General features: G+C 42.3%; 1 protein-coding gene across 2 annotated transcripts in view; it reads right to left on the bottom strand.

Moving 5' to 3' along the window:
* PRKAR2B (protein kinase cAMP-dependent type II regulatory subunit beta) overlaps positions 1–22,252 on the bottom strand; it is a 97,511-nt gene that overhangs the window by 36,335 nt on the left and 38,924 nt on the right. For both annotated transcript variants that reach the window (XM_084791850.1, XM_084791851.1), the window contains exon 3: positions 1,322–1,374. In XM_084791850.1, the coding sequence (XP_084647976.1) occupies positions 1,322–1,374 (53 nt within the window). The remainder of the gene's footprint in view (positions 1–1,321; positions 1,375–22,252) is intronic.

The raw sequence follows: 22,252 nt of genomic DNA, 5'->3' as shown, positions 1-22,252 counted from the left end.
CTCGTAAGACTAGCTTAAGCGAACTCAAGTTATCTTGATTACTAAATTGTTCCATATGTAGTTAATATAAGGAATGTGTGTAGCCCTCAACTGTCACCCGTCACTGTTTCTGTAGAGATGTGGATGAAGGACACAATATACAAGGAGGTGTTTAGACAACACAGCATAGCAGCAGAAAGCTCCAGACTAGCAACAGAAGAGGCTGGCTGCTACCAAGAGTGTCCATCCACTTCAGAACCCTAATGGTCTTCAACTCTGGAACCACTGTCTTCTTTTCTTCATTCTTCAGAGCTATAAGCACAGGCTTGTGAAAAACACTTTTTAAGGCTGAAGGTGCAAAGGAGACTTTCCCAAAGTATGTGCAAGGAAAGAATGGAAAGAAAGAAGGGAGGGAGGGAAGCAGAGAGGAAACAAAGGGAGGGAGGGAGGGAGGGAGGGAGGGAGGGACAGAGGCAGAGAGGAAACAAAGGGAGGGAGGGAGGGAGGGAGGGACAGAGGCAGAGAGGAAACAAAGGGAGGGAGGGAGGGAGAGAGGGAGGAAGGGAGGGAAGGAGAGAGGAAAGGGAGGGAGGGAGGGAAGCAGAGAGGAAACAAAGGGAGGGAGGGAGGGAAGCAGAGAGGAAACAAAGGGAGGGAGGGAGGGAAGGAGAGAGGAAACAAAGGAAAGGAGGGAGGGAGAGAGGGAGAGAGGGAGGGAGAGAGGAAACAAAGGAAGGGAGGAAAGGAGGTTGGTTATTACTTTTCTTCGTGCTTGGGCACAGTGATCTCTTATTTAGTTCACTTTTTTGTGGATTACTGATGGGGGGAAGTAAGCTAAGGATACAGCCTAAACGCTGCATCAAACTACACAAGGCAATTTCTTCCAGAATCATCAGAGCCTCCAGGAACAGTATGTGCCAAGTATGCTGTGCTGGAGCTTCCCTGTGATTACACCAGGGGAGCCTTCTGTTGCTGACTGATAAGAGCAGAAGGTCGTCACCAGTATCTTCCTATACAGGAACACTTTTTATGGATAACTACGGCTATAAGAAAAATAGCTCAAAGCATTTCTCATCATCAGGATGCCTTTAATGAGAGAACTGAAACCATAACTCCAGTGCGCACTTATGTTTCTGTCTCATTTCATCCAAAAGAGACTTCAGAGGTGTAAAAGTAATTCTATAGAATCTGAAGTAGAAGTAGACTATCAAGATAAGATGAGGGAAAGAAATAAATACTCTGTCTGTCCTGAAAGCCTGTGTCTGTTTACACCACTATTATTATTTTCCTTCCACAATGTAAGAACATCCACTTAACATTCCTAGTTGAGTAAACTACATACCCTGGACTCTGCGTCATCTTCTTCTTCATCAGGATTATAAGCTTCTGCACATACTGCAAATATAAAAGGGGAACATTTTAAACATTTGTTCATCAAGTGCATGCAATAAATATCTTTAAAAATTAACTGGCCAGGCAGTGGTGGCAGACCTTTAATCACAGCACTCAGGAGGCAGAGGCAGGTGGATTGCTGTGAGTTCGAGGCCAGCCTGGTCTACAAAGCGAATCCAGAACAGCCAAGGCTACACAGAGAAACCCTGTCTCGAAAAACCAAAAATAAATAAATAAATAAAAATTAATCATCAATGTGCTTCAGACACAGGACTGAGCTGGTACTCATCTGTCTGAAAGCCTCCTCCCTGAGGACCAGCATTCATGGTACTAGAAGGTGCCATGCAAACTTCCAAAGGAGAGAAGTAAGCCATGGTTCTACCCAGATTAACAAGCACCAGCATGGCTTGCTCACCCTAAGGATGCTGTAGTGGCATGCATACCTTGTCAGTAACCAACAGTTCTCTAACTGGACCAAAGACTTGTCAACAAGAGGGGAGTCATGCCTGGTACTAGAAACCTAGCCAAAGGGCTAGTGAAGTCATCAATACTGGAGGAGAATCTACAACCACCGTTTTACTAATCTGGCATAATCCCTAACTACACTCTAAGTATTTGTCCTCATACCCACAGATTAAGTCTAGTCCTCACTCCTCATCAAGGAAACGTCTTTTTGCAATAAAGACAGTTACAGAACCACAACCAGTCAAAACGCAGAGTTGTGGAGCTCAGGCACGATGGGTACAGCTACAAAACACTCCCACACAAGAGGCTCAAGGAACACCGTGGAAGGGGAAAGGGTAGAAAGGCTGTAAAAGCCAGAGGATCAGGGAGTTCGCTGTGAGATTATGTCACAATGTCAGATGAATGTAGCAGTGAAGATTGATACATTGGCACAGAATTGCAGCAATGACAAAAAGACCCCTAGTCTTTGCAATGTGCCTGTCTAAACACGAGCTGAACAAAGATGACTCCCACAGACATGCTAACCTAGGTGGAGAAAGCTCGGGAGGCCTCAACACTACGCAGAGAACTACAGGTAACCAAGGAGTGCTGGGAGTGGAAGAAGTAGACAACTGGCTGTCCACTACCAAGTCGTCAGCCTTGAAAACATATACATACAAGTGACACGATACAGCAACAGACCGGACCGAGCAGGTTGTATTTATATATTTAGGAATGAGTGTGTGTATCAGCACAAATTTATGTTAAGAACAATTAATGGAAAGGCAGAGGCAGGCGAATCGCTGTGAGTTTGAGGCCAGCCTGGTCTTCAAAGTGAGTCCAGGACAGCCAGGGTGACACAGAGAAACCCTGACTTGAAAAACAAAACAAAACAAAAAGCTGTGAATTTGAAAGAGAGCAAAGAGGAGAATGTGGGACCATTTGGAGGGAGGAAAGGGAAAATGGTACAACTGTATTATAATCTTAACCAAAAAATAATAATTTTTAAAATTAATGATCATAAAGAATACCATGATGGTTTAAAAAAGCCATAATTACAAGGCAAGGATTCTGTCCCCTCAAATTGACTGCACATCATAATTTATATGGAGTTTTTTTTAAAGCCATACTTTAAGATAATGGCCACTGATTTTTGCTTATTCCTGTTAATAACTTAACCCTTTATCTTTATTTCCAAGGCAAAGAAATGTTTATATACTAAAAGTTGCCTAAGAGAACATGAAAAAAAAGTTTGCCATAAAATAATCAATTTAATTCATCTAGCTAAGAGAAACTCTCATGAAGGATTCATAATCCCCTCTCTCAGTAACAACTGTTGCTAATAATTAGGATATCCTCCCGGTCTTTGTTGGAGTTTAATTTATATTGCATATGCAGCCTGAAAACCAACCTGCTTCATTTTCTCTTAACTCTGAGAATGTTTATATCACCAGAAACAGTACAATTGTTCTTAAGGACCACAGTTATGTTAACTTGCTATAAAAATTAACTCCATTCCTAATACTGAGCATTTAGCTGGCTTCTTATTTCAATATTTTTGCAATAAACTTCTTCACCATAAATACATGGAGTCATTTTACATTATTCCAAATGTTACTCTTGGAGCCTAAAAGGCATGACAAATCTTACAGCATATTTACTTTGTATTTCTCTACAAAAGGCTGCACCCACCCATTGTTCTGAAAAGACTATAAAAAGTCTTTCTGGCTACATGAAAGAGCTGGGCGCTCACACTTAACATGTTTGCCAATTTTAAAGAAAGTAGTTAAATGTTTAAAAACTTTTACATACAAACAACTTCCCAGTACTCTGGCTACGTATATCTCCTTTGCCGCCATTTATGAGGAATATTATTACTTTTTTGAAGGACCCTTCTCCCTCCCTCCCCGCCACCACTCTCTCTCTCCCCACTATGTAAATCAGACTGACCTCAGACCTCAAACACAGACATCCGTCTGCCTCTACCTCCCAAGTACTGGGATTAAAGGTGTGCACCACCACATCTGAACAAAGTCAGATTTTTAACATCATTTTATGGTTAGACTACTCAAAATAATTTATATCAGTTTACTTGTTAGTGATTATCACAAAATTTCACAGATTATGCATGTTTGTTTATGCTTGATGCAGTGCTGTGCGTTGAGGAAGAAAATACCTCAGTGTAACTCACTCCAACATCAAACCTACTCACAAGTTTAGGCACCATTCTCACATTTGCAAATCTAAAGATTTATTACTTCTCTTTAATTTTTTAAAAGGTAGTTTTTTTTTTTAATTTTTCACTCGAGTCCATATATAGAATTTACCTTGGCTAAGATATAGGAACTGAAAGAACAAAGATAATAATGATGCTAATGATAAGGCTCACAAACGGTCCCAAGGTTCTTAGAATGGCATCGAGAATAACGTCTCTCTTCCCTAGTACTTTTATCATCATTACTATGAAACCCAACAGTATCTTTCTGCAGGCACTGCTGTATGCAGCCACATTTTGCCCTCCACTGAAGAGAGCTGTTAATGCCTAGATACAATGTGCTCATCCTACTGTAAGGGGCTAGGGGAAGGCACAGATGTATAGTGGGCTCGGGTCAGGGGTGCTGCTTAAAAGCCTATAAAACACAGTAAGCACTCTCAACAAAACAAGCAACCCGAAACTTGAGCGTTATCTGGCTTCAAATACTGATAGTACTGAGGCTCAAAGCCCTGACCTATATTTTCTTATCCAGTCCCACAATCCTACAGTAGTTATTAATGTAACCATTTCACAGATGAAGAACCAGGGCATCAAAAGGTCAGCTTCCCACATCCTAGCAAATGATCCTAGAACTGTCTATCTTGACTCCAGAACCCTTGCTGACAACCACCGTTATATACCTAATAGCTTTAGCAAATTTACCAGCACAGTTGCCTGAACTTCAGTTTATCTCAGAAACCCAGCAGAAAGAGTGTTTCCTGAGAGCAGGCTCATATTTAAAGAATTCCAACTCCAACGATACATAAAGCCAGAATGCCAATTAAGTAAGTAACTTCCTGGATGAAGCATGAAGTCAGCATGACCAGTCAGTCCTTCCCCCTGCAGGAAAACCACAGAAGTAGCCAAACCATAATTAAGAAGTTGCTCGGTGACCAGGAAATGAGAAGATAAGAATTTGTCAAATAAATGTTCAATGCACGTGCACACATGTGCACACGCACGCACACACGTGCACTCTGAGTCATCAGCTAATACAGCTTACACACTTTAGTTGGACGGGCTACCACTTCCCACGGGGTGTGAAAACCCCCTCTAGGTGAGGCTCTGCAGCCCTCCCTCTCTAGGACTGACAGGCAGATAGTGGGGCGGCTACGTCATTTGCACAGTGCAGAAAGGAAAGTGCTGGCCCTATGTTCAAAATGTTTAGAGTTTCCAAAGGACAACAAAGGAGAAAATGAATCCAAATGGAGGCTGCTTGTGAGTATGAGGACTACGAAGGCAACAAGCCCACAATATCAACAGGAAAAGCAGCAGCTAAAATACTCGGTTCTCCAGGGACTTTGTGATCTACGTCCCTTGACTCCTTAGTGTTATCTTAAACTTCAGTTCACAGAAAGCATCCTGGCCCAGAAAGCATCTAGTTACCAAACTGCTGGCCACTGTCCTCTAACTAAAACAACTTGGAATTAAAAAAAAAAAAAAAAAGCTATTTCCAAGCAGCTTATCAACGGTGCCATTGTCATTAATTACTTAACACCTGTTTAATTTGAGCATCTTTATCATACAATGAATGTTTGTGTTTGGGCGAACAGTTCATTAAAGTATTTATTTTGCCAATATTTTAAGGACTGATTTTTGGCACTGCTGCAATTGTTTCATTGAACTGGAATTTACCTCCTATACCCACGTGACACTGGCAACTCTGAAAAGTTGATGTGGTGGGCCTCACAGTCTACAGAGACAGTCCAACGGCTTCCTTTCATTAGAATCCACCTTATTTTCTTCCAAACCAGCCCGTCTCTCCAGCCCCAAGCTAAATGTCGGATCAAGAGCCATGGGTTGGGGATATGGGGCAGTGAAACAATGCTTATATGGTATCCGTGAATCTCTGAATTTAATCTCTATCACAACCAACCCTCCCAGCCTCACCCCCACCCCTACAAATTGGAAAGCAGCTCTTGACCTTTCACCCACTCAGAGCTAACTTAGGTATGTTCCTTTCAGAGGGACCCTTGGTGCTCCTCCAAGAGTGTGGGAGGACTCACTGTCATAACTTAACATACTATGTTCTTTCAAACATGGTATAATGTGTTTTTCTTACCACTCTGTAGGGAGTAGCTGGGTTTTCTTATTCCCTAGCAGGGACATGGGGCATGCTCCTGGCTCCTTGTACATGTGAAAGGCTGAGGGATGGACAATCTTCCACCGTCCTTGAGAATGGGAAGCTGTTTCTAATAGCTCCCAGTCAAATAGCAGTGTTACAGAGTCTCAGATACCTAAGTAGATGAATGACAAGCTGCTCTAGGTTATTTGTTCAAGAAACAGGGACACAAAGAATGAGTGTTGTTTTGTTTTTTTTTAAAGGGGGAGGGCTTTTATCGTATTCACTAAAGGGCACAGAGATTAAGGAACTTGGTAAATATTTGTGTAGAACAACTGACTGCCAGACTCTGTCTGGACGGCTCTGTAGCCCATGGCGCCTGTTATTCTACAGAATCTTCTAGACAACCTGAAACTCCACCTCAAACTGTATTCTTTACTCTTTGGCAACAAAGCAGTGGAGACAGAGTCTTAAGATATATTTAAATTTTCTGTTCTGCCGCACATATGTATTTGGATAGTATACTGGTTGTTGCAAATGGTCTCAGAATTTAAGCCGATTCCCACACTGCAGACCGAGTGTGTGCACTGGTGTAGCCAGACAACTGTCACAGATTGCAGAGCAGACAGCAAAAGAAGATCCGCACCGACTTCGCATCCTGTCGAACTTGGCCTTCAGTCTTCTCATGCTCTCTATATATAGTGTGGTAGACAAAGGGTTATGCCAACTCGGAGGTTTGTTTTTTTTTTAAACAAAATCCATCTTCCCTTTGCTGGCTATGTTCAAGATTCAATACAGTCAGATAACCTGACATTAGACAAGAATACAGCCTACACTGGCATCTTGGTTGACAAAGAATAAAGAACTCCGTGAGCCATTGGGTGCTCAACGCTGATGCTGTATTATACCCAATATGCCCGTCATAAATATTCATTCGAAGAAGGACAGGCAAATGTGTCTCCTACACAATACACAAAAGTTAGGTTTTTTGTGTCTTCAATGCACTCAGGTTTTTGCATACTTATTTAAATGATAATTAGCTTAAAATAAAGTGCATATAAAAGCACAGGTGTATTAGACAACAGAATTCTCAATCAAGATTGTAAAACTTAGCTTATTGGAGTGGAAATGCCCTCCAACTTGAGAAAAAAAAACATTTACCTTTTATAATTACCAGTGAAGGCAAACATATTACCAAAGAAAATGCTTTCTGGTGCAAAAAAAGAAAAAGAAAAAAGAAAAGAACAAAATGTACACCAAATGCATAATAGATGCACACTTTATCTACAGTAAAATCTCACAGTGCCAATTGGAGGGGGGTGGAAAACCTCAGGGAGAGCAACAAAGAGCCTGAGGGCACCAGGAGAAATGCACTTGTTTGGCTCAGTAAGAGAAGCAGAGATCTCTGCAACCTTTGTCCTCATCCTCTGCAGGGGCAGTCTGGTGTGTGTGTGTGTGTGTGTGTGTGTGTGTGTTCTTGACCATCAGTAACCATCACTGCCTTAGGTAGTGTTTCTATTGCTGTGATAGACACCACAACCAAAACAAACTGGGAAAGCAAGAGTTTGTTTATTACAGCTTGAGGTATATCAGCTAAGATTTCAGGGCAGGAACTCAAGGCAAAGGCCATGGAGAAGAGTTGGTCCTGGCTTGCTCCTAATGGCTTCCTCAGCCTGCTTTCTTGTACCATCCAGGACCACCCACTGCTGGGCCCCTTTCAGGAAGATGCCCACAAGGCTTCCCTACAGGCCAATGTCTTCTTGATTAAGAGTCTTTAGTGGGTGGACCTAGGGAAAAACCAAATGTCACCATTCTACTAAAGGAACAGAACCCTACAATGATGCCTAAGGACAGTCTGCTGTACTCCTAGATGACTGTCTATCTCACTCATCATCAGAACAGCTTCCTCCTGCAGTAGACGGAAATAAATACCCACAACTGAAAGTCAAGAGACCCCAGACGGCTCAATCCCAAATGAGATGTCACCATCAATCCCTCTCTCCTCAGGGCTCAGTGAACTTTGTGGAGGAGGAGAAGAAAAAGAGTGAATGAGCCAGTGGGGATGGAAGAAACAATGGCTTCTAGACACAAGTGGGCTGACACAAACTGAGAGACTGTGACAGCCTGTTTAGGGGCTGTACAGGTCTAAGCCAGAAGGGTCCCCAGTACTGAGAGGGGAAGTAGACACAAATCCCCATCCCGAACCTTGAAGCTATATCCAATTGACAAACACTCACAAATGAAACATTAGGGAGTATCTCTGGGTATGCAAACCACTCTTAAGGGCAGGTCCATGTCCAGCAATAGATGGCCAAACACAAACCAAACTCAATGGCATTTTTTTTAAGGGTTTTTGTCTCATGATGCTTTGTCTGTTTTTTGTTTTTGTTTTACCTTACAGGTCTTTTGCTTTATATGGCTTCTGGTTTTTTGCTTTATAGAATTTCTGTGTGTGAAAGCATGTATATCTCAGTCTCTGTGATTTTCTTTCTCCTCCCTTCCCTCCTGTTTGTTTATTTTCTTCTATTCTGGCCCCCCCATTTGTTTACTCAGTTGTCTGTTTGTTTTCTAGTGAGCCAAAAAAGGGTGTAGATTTGGGTGTGTAGGGAGATAGGAAGATCTGAAAGAAGTTGGGGAGGGAAATGTATTCTATGAGAAAATCTATTTTCAATAAAAATTAAAATTATAAAAAAGATAATAACCCTATACACAAAATTCAAGTAGCTCTGTCCACTATATCATGGACCACCTCCAATTAAAAAAAAAAGATTCCTTATTCTTGGACATATAGAACCTGCATGTCAGGACAGACTGTCTTGCACACATAAACAGGTATCCTCAAAGCTCAGTGACATTACAGGTTCACTTCTTCCTCCCCAGGTCTATCCCTCTCAATACAGTGGGCACTCAGTTTTGAATAGTCTTTACTGAGGTCAAAGTCTGACGTAATCCCCACAACGTGTTGTGTCCCCAGACCCCACAGAAGCGGCATCCTGCTTGGTGGTTCTGGAAGCTTCACCCTAACCCTCTTCTGCTAGGATGTATGCACAGTAGGGAAGTAGATGCTATGTTATGGCATAAGAGGCACAAGCATTTCTGCCTTCAAGGAGACAGGAGTGCAGATATTTCCAGGGCCTGAGGAGGAGAGAAAAGGAGAATACTGTGCGAGTAAGCCCTGATGACCACCAAAGTGCGAGTAAGCCCCGATGACCACCAAAGACACCAGGTGACACCCAAACCCATGACGCCTTCCCACTTCCTCTCTTCCTCCACGTCAGTTTTTGTTTCTCTCTTTCCTCCCCTCTCATGTGCTTACAGAGCAAGTGGAAGAAGGACTGAAATCAACTCTACAGTTTACTTTAAAGTGGGAAGTCATAAAGAAGATCATGGAGCAGACCAGCAGCACACCATGACCACAAGGCCTCAGTTCACTCCTGTAGTGGAAAAAAGGAAGAAAGAAAAGGGAGCAAGCTCTTGACCTAAATATCTACAGAATTTCTATGAAGAATTACAATTTATAAACTCTGACACATAATAATTAAAGTTAAATGATTTGATTTGAATTATTAATATTTCCTTCTATTTCTCTTAAGCTTTAAATAGAATAATCATTGTTTATAATATTTTACTATTTTTTTTTTTTTGCACCAAGATATTGAAAGTTCCCAGGTATGGTGGTGCATTCCTATAATTTCACCGAGGAGGCTGAGGCAGAAGAACTTGAGTCCGAAGTCAGCCTGGGCTGCTATGATGGTCTGAGTGAGAATGCTCCGCATAGGCTCATGTATTTCCATTCTTAGTCCCCAGTTGAGCCATTGATTGGAAGGATTGAGTGTGGCCTTGCTAGAGTAGGCGTGGCCTTGTTGAAGGAAGTGTGTCGATGGGGGTGAATTCTGAGATTTTAAAAGCCTATGTTGGGCTACAGAGTGGGGATCTGCAGAGTGGGGATCAGGATGTCGCCGTCAGCTACGTCTTCGGCACCATGTGTACCCAATGCCACCATGTTCTCCACCATGATGGTAACAGGCTAACTCTCTGAAACTGTTAGCAAGGCCCAAATTAAATGATTTCGTCTGTAAGTAGTCTTGGCCATGTTGTCTTTCCTCAGAAACAGAACACTAAAACAGCTTCTTGTCTAAATGAACAGATATGTGCACACCCATGTATGCCATAATCCACTTATCATCTACATTCTATCTCCAAAAGGCAATATAAATGTATCATTTAGCTATTGAGCAAACACTTTAGCAACTTTCATTAAATGGCACTTAAGTGAATTGTTCAGTTCCCAAATCAACTATGTTCATGTCAGAATAGATTTGACTAAGGTACTAAGCTATACAATCTTTCTTTGACAGAATGACAGAGACACACTTCCCACTTAATCTAGAATGGTCTATCCCTAGCCATGGTTATCAGTGGCACTTTGAGAATCAGCTATCCAAAGCTAGAGAGATTGTTCAGCCATTAAAAGATAGAGTCACAACCAAAAAACTAAGAATCAGCTATCCATAAGCCTCGTTCTCTATAAATTCTCTATAAACTCTGCTTTAAACCTCCATAGTCAATCACTTCCTAGTCACCTCAGATATATAATTACCAATTCTAAAAACTTCTACAAACCATTTTGTTTCCTCCATTAAGTACAGTAACATCTGATAAGCATGTTTGATATTTCAAATATTTTATTAAACTGCCATGATCCACTACAAAGCTAGTACTCTTGTTTCTTAACAGGAGAGGTATTCAGAATGTAGCTATAAAATTGACTCAATTCTCTGTAGAAGTTTTTATGTTTCTAAAGATGATTTGTTTGTACATATATACCACTCTTCTTTGTAGTGACTGCACAATCAAGAACCAGTGACAGCTGTAAACAAACTGTCACGCTCACTACTGGAAGGAGAGCTGCTGCCATACATAAATGAGCAATGCTAGGGCTTCAGACCAGGAACAATTTCCTCATCGCATGCTTTTTAAAATTTTTATATTGATTCTTTGTGAATTTACACCACGCACCCCAATCCCACACATCTCCCCATCCCTTCATATCTGCCTTCTGCCCTTGTAATTGTAGAGAAAAAAAAAATCTTGTCATGGAAGATGTAGTGTGTTACACAGTAGGCCCTTTTGTCCACTCATCTTTACTTGCAAATCTTCATTGCAGTGAGTCATTGGTCTGGTACGAGGCCTCTGGCTTCTGCTACACTGTCAATACTAGATCCTCACCGGGACTCCTCTCAGATATCCTGCTGTTGCCCTGTGTCATGGAGATGCTGCAGCTTTGGATCTTCAGGACCAGCCCCTTCACACACTCTAGAAGTTTGTAGAGGGGATAGATGTTGTGATGGGCCAACTCAAAGCCCTAGATCTGGGCCTGGGTGGTAGTTGAGTTGGTCAGCCTGCCAGTTCTACACCCACACCACCAGGGCACGCTCTCCAGCACTGCTCCAGCTAGCTCACCCAATGCATTAGCTAGCAAGGGGCAGGGCCAGCTCTCCTGCCTGCTGCAGGTGGCAAAAGGCAAGGCAGGGAAGGGCATATCTCCTGTGCCAAAAATTATGATCCTTTGGTTTATATGCCAACTGACAGTTTCCCAAACCTGCCAAAATGTTTCTATTGTTCAGGGAATATGATCATCTCTCAGTTTTTATTTTGGTCTAAAATCTTTTATATTAAAATAAACTAAATGTAAAAACTAACCAATAGACGAATATAATCACATCTATCATGACCTAATTCTGCCCTTCAAATAGTAGCTCTCAGCACCACTTATATTACTTAGCACCACTAAGCAATTTCATTTATTACTCAAAACAGCATTCCTGAACATTTACTTCGGGTTTTGAGAAGAATGTGACTAGTGTACACACATGAGAGAATGAGGAAGCCCACAGGGATTCTTTAATTCATTTCCAGAACAAGTGTCATTTGACCAGATTATCCTAGGATAAGAAATTGGAATGTAAAGACAGCAGGGACGACACAAGAGGAGTTTAGTGGGTCCCAACGCCAACCCTAGTGTGACAACACAATGCTTACCAGCCCTAGTGTGACAACACAATGCTTACCAGTATGCAAGAACTAAATTACACGACATGTTGAAAAGATAATGGAACTCAAGAATCTGGCTTATTCATTATTTAAAACAAAAGGATTAACATTGTCTAAGTAAACTAACTTTTTTTCTCCTACTTCAGCCTTGCCGAGTGCTAGGGTTATCAGGGCCCACTACCACACACAGCTCCATCTTCATCTTTAAAAATAGAAATCAACTGCCTTTTAAAAACATATGCATTTTCTGTGGATTCAAACTACACCATCTCATGGAAGCATTTTTGTAGGTCATGGCTTATTTCTATCAAGTCTAATTTTTAAATGGCTTCAAATAAAGCAATAATATATAATGACATATATCTTAATTTCTCCTTTGCTGGGAATTCTTTTTATTAACTGTCATTTTTCTCCAATCAAGATCTGAATCAACTGTTGAGAAGGTAAATTAAAAACAAGTTCAAATGAGTTTTTAATTAAGATAGAGTGATACAATAAGTAAAAAATTAAAACCTAGAAACAAACTACTAATCATTTAGGTCAAATAAATTTAAAAAACTGGCTTGGGTCTTTTGTTTTGTTGTTTTTTTTCTTTAAATAAAAGACAGCATTACAAAGAACATGTTGTTTAGACTTCCTCAGCACCACTGGGGAGAGGTGGGAACAGAATGGAAGAAGCCAGCCTCAAAAATTATCAAAAATTAGCCACCTTTGAAAGGTGGCTGGGGCTATAGTTCAGCTGAGGAAAGAAATTGCCTAGCGTGCACAAGGCCCTGAGTTCGAGCCCCAGACCCGCATAAACTTGTTATAGTGGTACATGTTTGTAATCTCTGCACCCCAGAAGTAGAAGCAGGAGCATCAGAAGTTCAAAGTCCTCCTTAGCTGAGTTGGAGGTCAGTCTGGGTGCTATGAGATCTGATGTCAAAAACTAAAAGCCCGGAACGTTCTCATGCTCAGTTCAGTACTCTTCAAGTCATTTCAGCTAAAAACAGATAGTTAAAAAGAGAAGAGTCCCCAATGATAAAAAAAAAAAAAAGAATTAAGATATGTATTCATGTATGTTATTAATCTTTTTAAATTAATTAAGGGGCCGAGGACGCGCTCAGTTGGTAGAGTGCTTGCCTAGCATGCACAAGGCCCCAGAATCAGTCCCTAGCACCAAATCAGCTGGGTGTGATAACACAGGCCTGTGATGCACCTCCAGCTTTGAGGAGGTGGAAGCAGGCGGAATAGGAATTCAAGGCTACACAGCGATCTGAGGCCAGCTTGTTTTTTTAAAGGTATCTAATCTCTCAAATTTGGCTTTAAGATTTTATACTTCCTGGAAACATACAGACTCTAAAACTAGCAGAATCGAGATTCTAAATTTTTCTCAATACTTTGGAAAAATAACTAATTAACATTGCTGCAGCAAAACTAAGAGCTTTTAAAAATATAACTAACAGCATTTATTTGAAAGAACAAGACAGTAGGGCTATAGCTCAATAGTACAGTGTTTGCTTAGCACAGAAGGCTCACTCCTCACTATGAATGCAACATCAATCCTGTAATTATGATGCAGCTTCTACACTGTAAGTACATTCAGGAGGTAGAGGAAGGCAGATCTCCAAGTTCAAGGCCAGTCTGGTTGATAGATCCAGTTCTAGGGCAGCCAGGGCTATACAGAGAAACTATGTCTCAAACAAACAAACAAACAAACAAACAAAAACAAAAAAATCTTTAGAGGCACAGTAAGCATAGTAGAGTGTGGAACATGGTAGATCCTAACCACCACCACCAAAAAGGCAGAGACAAACTATGCAGAACTTGGTAGCGGAAATCAGCCCTCTGGAAATCAAAGGCATATGAAAAGTTAAGAAGCATTTATTCATAAAAGACCAGATTTTCAGTTAACACAGTAGAAGTTACTGGGATTCCTGGCCAAGGCTGCTTGCAATACCATCCTGACATCTGTGGGTATGGTAGCTGTACCAGCTTTGATATAAGAAGAGGCTACCTTTATCGACAGAACACAAGAAAGGCATGTGTATGTCTAGGTGAACGTGGAAACAGACAGACAGATACACACACACACTCACACACACACACACACTCATACATTCACAGACACACACACTCACACATTCACATTTACACATTCACACTTACATGCACTCACAGTCACACGCACTCACAGTCACACGCACTCACATACACACACACACACACACACACACACACACACACACACACACACACACACACACACACAGTCCCTGCCTGGCAGCATTGCTGATTATAGTGACCTGGGTAAAAAAACAAAAAAGCTACAAGCAAGAGGCTTGAAGCTTAGAGCGCCTAAGATGTGCTGCTCCTGGCTGCAGCAGACTCACTGGAAATGTAATGGAAAGGGAGATAGTTAGGAGTCTGATTAATCTTCTGTGTGTCTGTGGTGCAGCTCTGCTGTGTGGATACATAGAAGAAACTGGCAGGGCCCAAGCCATCCACCAACGTCTGGAAGTCAACAAGGAAACCGAGGCCTTGCTCTGTGCACGCAGGAGACATGAGACGGCCCAGCAAAAAGTGAATGCCAAATCTCACTTGAAAACTGCCTGAAGTTCAAATGTTTCCAAATTCACACAAGCTCTATCAGTTGTAAGTGACTCCTGATGGTAACGTCAGGCAGACACAGCCAACCCTCAAAGCCACACACCAAGGCGAGTTGGAATACAGGAATTTAAGCACAGGCGAATTAGTTCTCCCACCTGCCAGGAAGCAACACCCTGGAGGGGGAAATGCAGGATCCGGAAGCATTACCACATAGATCCTAAAATGCCCAGTTCTTAGCCAACAGGAGACACGCAGAGAAATAAGACCCGCAGAGTGCTCTAAATGCGCTCAGGAGTGGAACTCAGGGAAGCTTTCAAAGAGGGTGTTACCTCCACTGAGGCAAAGGAGACCATACTTGATCAGCTGAAGTATAGTGATAGTGATTTCATAATCAGCCTCGCTAGAGAGAAATTTACAAGAAAGAATTTTTTTTTAAATTGTGTGGAAAAGATTTATCAACTCAGGTTTTGTTTTGAAGTCACTAGGAAGCCTAGGCTGGCTCAGCGATAGAAGGATCAGGGACGCCGGGCTAGAGAGATGGCTCGGTGGGTAGAGTATGTGCTGTGCAGGCATGACGACCATTTCAGATCTCCAGCTCGCATGCAAACCAGGTGTGCCAGCACACATGGAGCAAGTCAGGAGGAGTCCAGGGACTCAGTGGCCAAGCAGTCTAGCCAAAACTGTGAGCTCTGGGCTCAGTGAGAGACCCCATCTCAAAAAGTAAGGGGGAAAGTGATGGATGATGACACCTACCATCAACCTCTGGCCTTCACACACACATGCACAGGCACATGTATGTGCACACATGCAGAGAGACAGCCCCATAGACACTACACAAATAAAGTATAACCAATGTTTAAAAGCAGAATCGAAGAACTTGAAAGGCAGATCAATAGAAGTTATCCCATTTGAAAAAAAAATGAATGAACAAAAAATAAATGTCAAAGAGCCTTGTAAAGCAGCTGGCCTGTGTGGAAGGTCCCCACAGACAATAGACAAGGAGGAAGAAACTTCCACAGATGTTGGCAAACAAGTTTAAAATTTTTATAAAGACGCTAACCTAAGCTGCTCATGTACACTCTAATCTCAGCACTTAGAAGATACAGATACAGGGAAGAGGATGGGAGGTTCAAGGACAGGCTGGGCAAGTTAAGACCCTGACTCAAACATGACAAGACACAACAAGGCATAAATCTACAGATCCAAGAAGTTCCATGGGCTTCAGCACAGAACAGACACAAAGACACGGTTCCTCTACACTGTGCAAGGCTAAAGCCAGAGAAGACTACCAAATAAAATGTGTGACATGACATAAACCAAGAAAGAGAAGTTTTTGGTGTAACAAATGGGGGGGGGTCAAAGGTCAGGGAAATGGTGTACTCTAAGCATTGGCAGAAAAACATCTCCCTCCGACATTCTGTAGCTAGAAAAACTATGTTTTAAAAATGCGAGTGAGGGGAAAACTGAACATGAAGATGAAGTAGCATTCCCAGTAAGCAGCAGAGAGTGCACTGCTAGCATATGCGCCTAACACGGGGTCAAGGGAAGTCTTCCTGGCTAAGAAGTGACAGCAGACAGAAACTCAAATCAAGGGGAGAAAAAAAAAAAAAAACAAGTGAAAAGCACCAAAAAGGTACATATTTGGCCCACAAAATTGGTAAAAAACCGCAAGCCACGACTTTAATAAAGAATTCATACCCAGAATATATAAAGAACTCAATAAGAGAAAAAGGAACAGCCCAGTTTAAAAGTGGGGATGGGACTTAAATAGACATTTCTTCAATAATATGAAAATTATCAATAAGCACGTGAAAAATGATTTTACACGCTGAAAATCATTAGGGGAAGGTAAGCCAAAACCACTCCAAAAAAAAAAAAAAATACCTCATGCACCTTAGATTGGGATTTACCAAAAACAAACAACAAACAAACAGACCAACAAGCACTGGTAAGGAGGTGGAGAACCTGGACGCTTGCGCGCTGCTGGGGAACAACACCACGTGGCACTGTGGAAACCAACGTGACACGTGGCTGTGCTGTCCGTAATGCCCCACACCCTGCCGCGGGCAGCCCCTGCCAAGGTGCCTGTTCGTGAACACTTGGTTCTGGTCCGTGGCACTGTTTGGGGAGGTTATGGTACATTTAGGAGGTGGAGTCTTGCTGCAGGAAACTTATCGCTAGAACACTGAGGTCTTCTAGTCTAGCCCCACTTGCTGTTTGCTCTCTGCTTACGGACTGCTGAGGCAATGAGGGGCCAGCCGCATGCTGCCCGACCATGCCCTTCCTGCTATGACCAACTGTATCTCTTCTGGAATAGTCAGGCAAAATTAAATCTTTTCTCTCTCAAGTTGCTTTCTTTGGAAATTTTACCACAGCGACAGAAGAGAAACTAATAAACAATTCCTCAAAAACATTTTTAATTACCATATGTTCCAGTAACTCCTCTTTGGGGAACACACTCTAAAGAACTGAAAGTGGAGACTCCAACAGATATCCGTGCATTTATTTTTATAACAACATAATAGTGAAGATGCAGGAGCAGCATCTATCAGGAAATTAATGCATAAACAACATACAATACATACAGAATAGAATGCTACTCGTTTTTAACATGAAGGAAGCTCTAACATCTGCCGTAACACTGATGTCCCTTAAAGACCTCATGCTAAGTCAAATAAAGCAGTTACAGCAGGAGTGAGTGCAGCTAAGTCACCTAGAGCATCACCCTCACGGAGACAGAATGGAGCATGGTGGCAGGCAGCAGCTACAGGAGAGGGGAATCCAGAGTTAAGTGCTTAATGCATACAATCGCAGTTAAGATGTAAAATCCTGTGGGTAGATGGTGGTGACTATTAAACATCCAGAGAATGGATGTCATGCAACCAAGCACTTGATAATGGTTAAAACATTAAATTTTGTTTTGTAAAAAATAATGAAAATTGCATAGAGATGTAGATTAGATGGTATAATGCTTAGATAAGCAAACATAAAGCCCTGGGTTTAATCTCCAGCACTACAAACCATGGGTGGTGGTCCACACTTGTAATCTTATCACTTGGGAAGTGGAGACGGAAGGATTAGAAGTTCAAGGTCATTCTCAGTCATCTTACAAGTTCAAGACCAACCTGGCCCACAAAGACCCTATCTTGGAGCTGGCTGGGTGTGTGTGTGCTAGGGACTAGCAAAGTGTGTGTCATACAAGCATAAGGACCTGAGTTCAACCCCCAGCATCCCTGTGAAAAGCTGGGCATGCCCTTATAATGCCAGTGCTTATGGTAAGACCCCTGGCTAGCCTCGTTGGTGAGCCCTACACCCCAGCAAGAGACCTTATCTCAGAAGCCACACAAGATCTTTTTAAATAAAAAAAAAATTAATGTCTTTAAGTGACAAATGTTTGAATAAATGTAAGACTCAATAAATACATTTCCCCTTCTCTTAATTTCTTTAAAAGATTTCAAAAATAATGATTAGAATATCAAAACTGCTAATTTCTAACATAAGTAACACAGAATCAGGAAACAGAGTGGACTCGCGATGTCTGCTGATGACTCTGCTGCATCTGGGTCCACCCACAGGCCCACTTCTGTAGGACAGCTGGGTCCCTACACACAGCTGCACCTGCGAGAGACCACCTCCTCAAAGCTACTGCCTGCACAGCATCCAGATGAGTGGCAGGGAGGAGTACAGGATCTGTTTTGAAACTTTAACACTCTAGCTCCATCATCCTGGGGTTGATTAATTTGCTAAACTTATTATCTGACAAAACAAAAACACATGTTTAATGGTTCCTCGAATACAGAATAGAATCCAAACTCCAGCAGGTCTCAGGAGGCAAGAACACTGAATTAGAGGCCAGCCTGGGCTACACCACAAGTTCAAGGGCAGTGTGGGCAACAGAGCAAAACTGTCTTAAGAAGAAATCGTTCAGTAAATACACTAAAGAATTAATCACAAAACTAAAAACAAAACAAAGAAAACACCCAGACTTTTGTCATGGCTCTCACAGGCTCTGCCTACTGGCCTGGATCTAGCTCTCCCCGGAATGACAGTCTATGTACTTGGCATTTAGTTAGGTCCACTTCCTGAACCGCAATGTTATCTTACATGGTTTACGTATCAGGAGCATCATTCCTCCACTACCTATTCACACCTAGGAAAGTCCTGCTTTCCATCAATGCTGTGCCCAAATACCACATCAGCTCTGACACTTTCCATTAAATAAAGTGGTCAAATAACACCTGCCTTTTGTGTAGAAACAGAATGCACTGCACCCAAGTCTCACTTTACATAGGGGATAAATCCTAAACACAACCTACAAAGAAAAGTGTTACCTGTCAGTGTTGTCCTTATAAGTCCCGCAGGGAATCACAGATGGAGTCACACACACACACAGAGCCACAAAGTGCAAAAGACTTTCCATCCTACACAAACCTGACTGCTGCTCCCCACAAAAACCAGCAGTTACTGCCTTCACGGAAAAGCCCATTTCTCTAAGATCCTGTTGTGGCAGGATAAGGCTAGGGAAGGCCCAGCTCCTTCTGGTAGATGCTGTGGCAGGTTGTATCCCCTACCATATGGATAGAGTGGCCTCAAGCAAGAGAGTATCCAAAGCAAGAAACAGGAAAATCCTCTATTACCTTTAAGCCCAGATCAGTGACATTCAAGAGTGAGCCAGCAAGTCTACAGGGGTGGCAGCCAGATTCACTGAGCATGTACCTGCTTTCTGTTCATTGTATGTAGAATATATACACATAACTGGAGTGGGTGACATTCATCTTCATGAAATCTGTGTTAGCCCACAACTCTGATGAGAGAGTCACCACAAAGCACCTGCAGGGCTTAGACTGGTAAGAATGTGGAGAAAGGGGAACACTCCTCCGTTGCTGGTGGGAGTGCAAACGTGTACAACCACTTTGGAAATCAATCTGGTGCTTTCGCAGAAAAATGAGAATAGCCCTACCTCAAGACCCAGCTATACCACTCCTGGGCATATACCCAAAAGATGCTCCACCATACAACAAGGACATCTGCTCAACTATGTTCATAGCAGCTTTATTTGTAATAGCTAGAATCTGGAAACAACCTAGATGTCCCTCAACCAATGAATGGATCAAGAAACTGGTACATTTTATATAATAGAATACTACTCAGCTATTAAAAACAAGAAAACCATGAAATTTAAAGGCCAATGGATGGACTAGAAAAGATAATACTGAGTGAGGTAGCTCAGACGCAGAAAGATATGCATTTTATACATGCTCACATATAAGTGGATTTTAGCCATATAAGATAAGCATACTATAATACACAGACCCAAAGAAGATAAGTAATAAAGAGGACCCAAGGGAGGATGCGTAAATCTCACTCAGAAGGGGAAATAGAATATATAGCAATAGTGGTAGAACAAGGTAGGAGAGGGAGCACAGAGAGAAATGAGGGTGGAGATCAGACCTGGGGAGAGCAGGGGCAGGAAAGCAGAGGGCCTGCAGAGAAAACAGGAACTGTGGGCAGGGCACTTCTGCGACAAGGTAGAGACCTAAGACATATTCTGGAAGGATATGAAGGGGATTCTAATCCTAGTAGCAGGGGCCATAGAGACTGAAGAGGACACCCTCGAACTAGACAGGACTCCTAGTGGAGAGAGGGGAACACCAAACCACCCACAAAAACTTCTATCCAAAATTCACCCTGCCTACAACATGTGCAGGGATAAAGAGAGAGCAGATAGAGCAGAGATTGAGGGAATGTCCAACCAACGCCTGGCCCAACCCAAGACCCACCCCGTGGGAGAGACCCAAATCCTGACACTATTAAAGATACTCTGCTATGCTTGTAGACAGGATCCCAACATAGCTGTCCTCTGAGAAGCTCCACCCAGCAGAAGATCAAAACAAATCCTAAGACTTGCAGCCAAACCTTGGGTAAAGCATAGGGAGTCTTTTGGGAAAGGGGGGGAGGAGAGAAAAGGACCTGGAGGTGACAAGAGCGCCACAAGAAGACCAACAGAGCAACTACCAGGGACCAGAGGGGCTTGTGGAGTCTGAAGCACCAGCGAAGGACCATGCATGGACTGGACCTGGACCCCTTACACAGATGTAGCCAATGGACAGCTCAGACTTTGTGTGGGTCCTCTAGTAAGGGGAGCAGGGCTGTCTTCTGACATGGACTGTGTTATCTGCATCTTGATCACTTCCCCCTGGTGGGACTGTCTTGTCAGGCCAAGGAGGAAGAGGACACCACTCAGTCCTGATGGAAGTGGATGAGCTGGAGTGGACGGGTAAGGGGGGAGGGACTCCCCTTTTCTGAGGAATAAATGAAGAGGATAAGGAAGGGTTGGACCGGGAGGAGAGGAGGGAGGGGGCTACAATTGGGATATAAAGTTAATAAATCAATTAACTTATTTATAAAATAAAAAAGAAAAGTACAATACTAAAGGCAGAGACCATAAATGAAAAAAAAATGCAGATAACAGTGTCTTGTAAATTATAAATCCTAAGTAATTAATTACCTTTTCTTTTTCTTTCAGAACAACAGCCCTCTTACAAAATGGAAGCATTTACAACTGGGAAAAAAAAAACCTTCCTATCTGATTTTCAAGTGTAATTATTTTACTTTGTATAGAGTGATGGAACCAAATGGTTGTTTGCTTAAAAGAATCACATTATAAATATATTCTAAGGGGGCCGGCGAGATGGCTCGGTAGTTAAGAGTATGTACTGCTTTTCCAAAGGAACTAAATGTGGTCCCAGCACTCAAATCAGCAAACTGCCTGTAACGCTATCCCCAAGAGATCAGACATCCTCTTCTGGCCTCTGAGGGTACCTGCACACATGCAATGCACATATGCACAGATAAAAATGGAAATCTATTTTTAAGCTAAAAAAATGAAGAAAAAAAAAAGGTTTCTGGGATGAAAGGCTGACCTTCAACCCCCACTGCATCTCTTTAAACCACTGACACACAAGTACAGTGTTTCTTCTTCTCTGAGAGCTCTTCCTTCAACAGCTGGCTGAGCTGACAGGCAAGGTAATGGTCCCACTCTTATAAAGTGACATCTGTCGCATACTGTTACTTCTTGTCATTCTACATGAAGTAACATTCTACTGTAAACAACGGTGTTTCTCTACAGGAAAAGACACACCTCCAAATGGGTCACCTGCACTCACATCAGCAAGTGGTAAAACAGGTGGAGTGAGTGTCCCTCGAGCCAGGAGCTGCAGATTTGTCAGTATGTTTCATTTGCAAGTCAGTGTGCCAACCAAGACAATGACAAAGACGGATAAACAGAGGGCTTCTTATAAGCACCCACTTTAACCTAGGAAACTGCTAGCAGACATGACTCTGATAATCCTGCCTTGGTCAATCAAAATCAGCTGCAGGGCAATTAAGAGATCCTGGGCCCAGGCCATGGACCAACCCTAGACAAATGAAGCAACTTCAATCCCTGATGACTGAGCTAATTTGAATCTTTTTCTGGG

This window comes from Acomys minous (assembly GCF_964271855.1).
Source record: "Acomys minous genome assembly, chromosome: 8".
In the NCBI taxonomy this organism is placed as follows: Eukaryota; Metazoa; Chordata; class Mammalia; order Rodentia; family Muridae; genus Acomys; species Acomys minous.
This window is presented reverse-complemented; position numbering and strand designations above follow the sequence as displayed.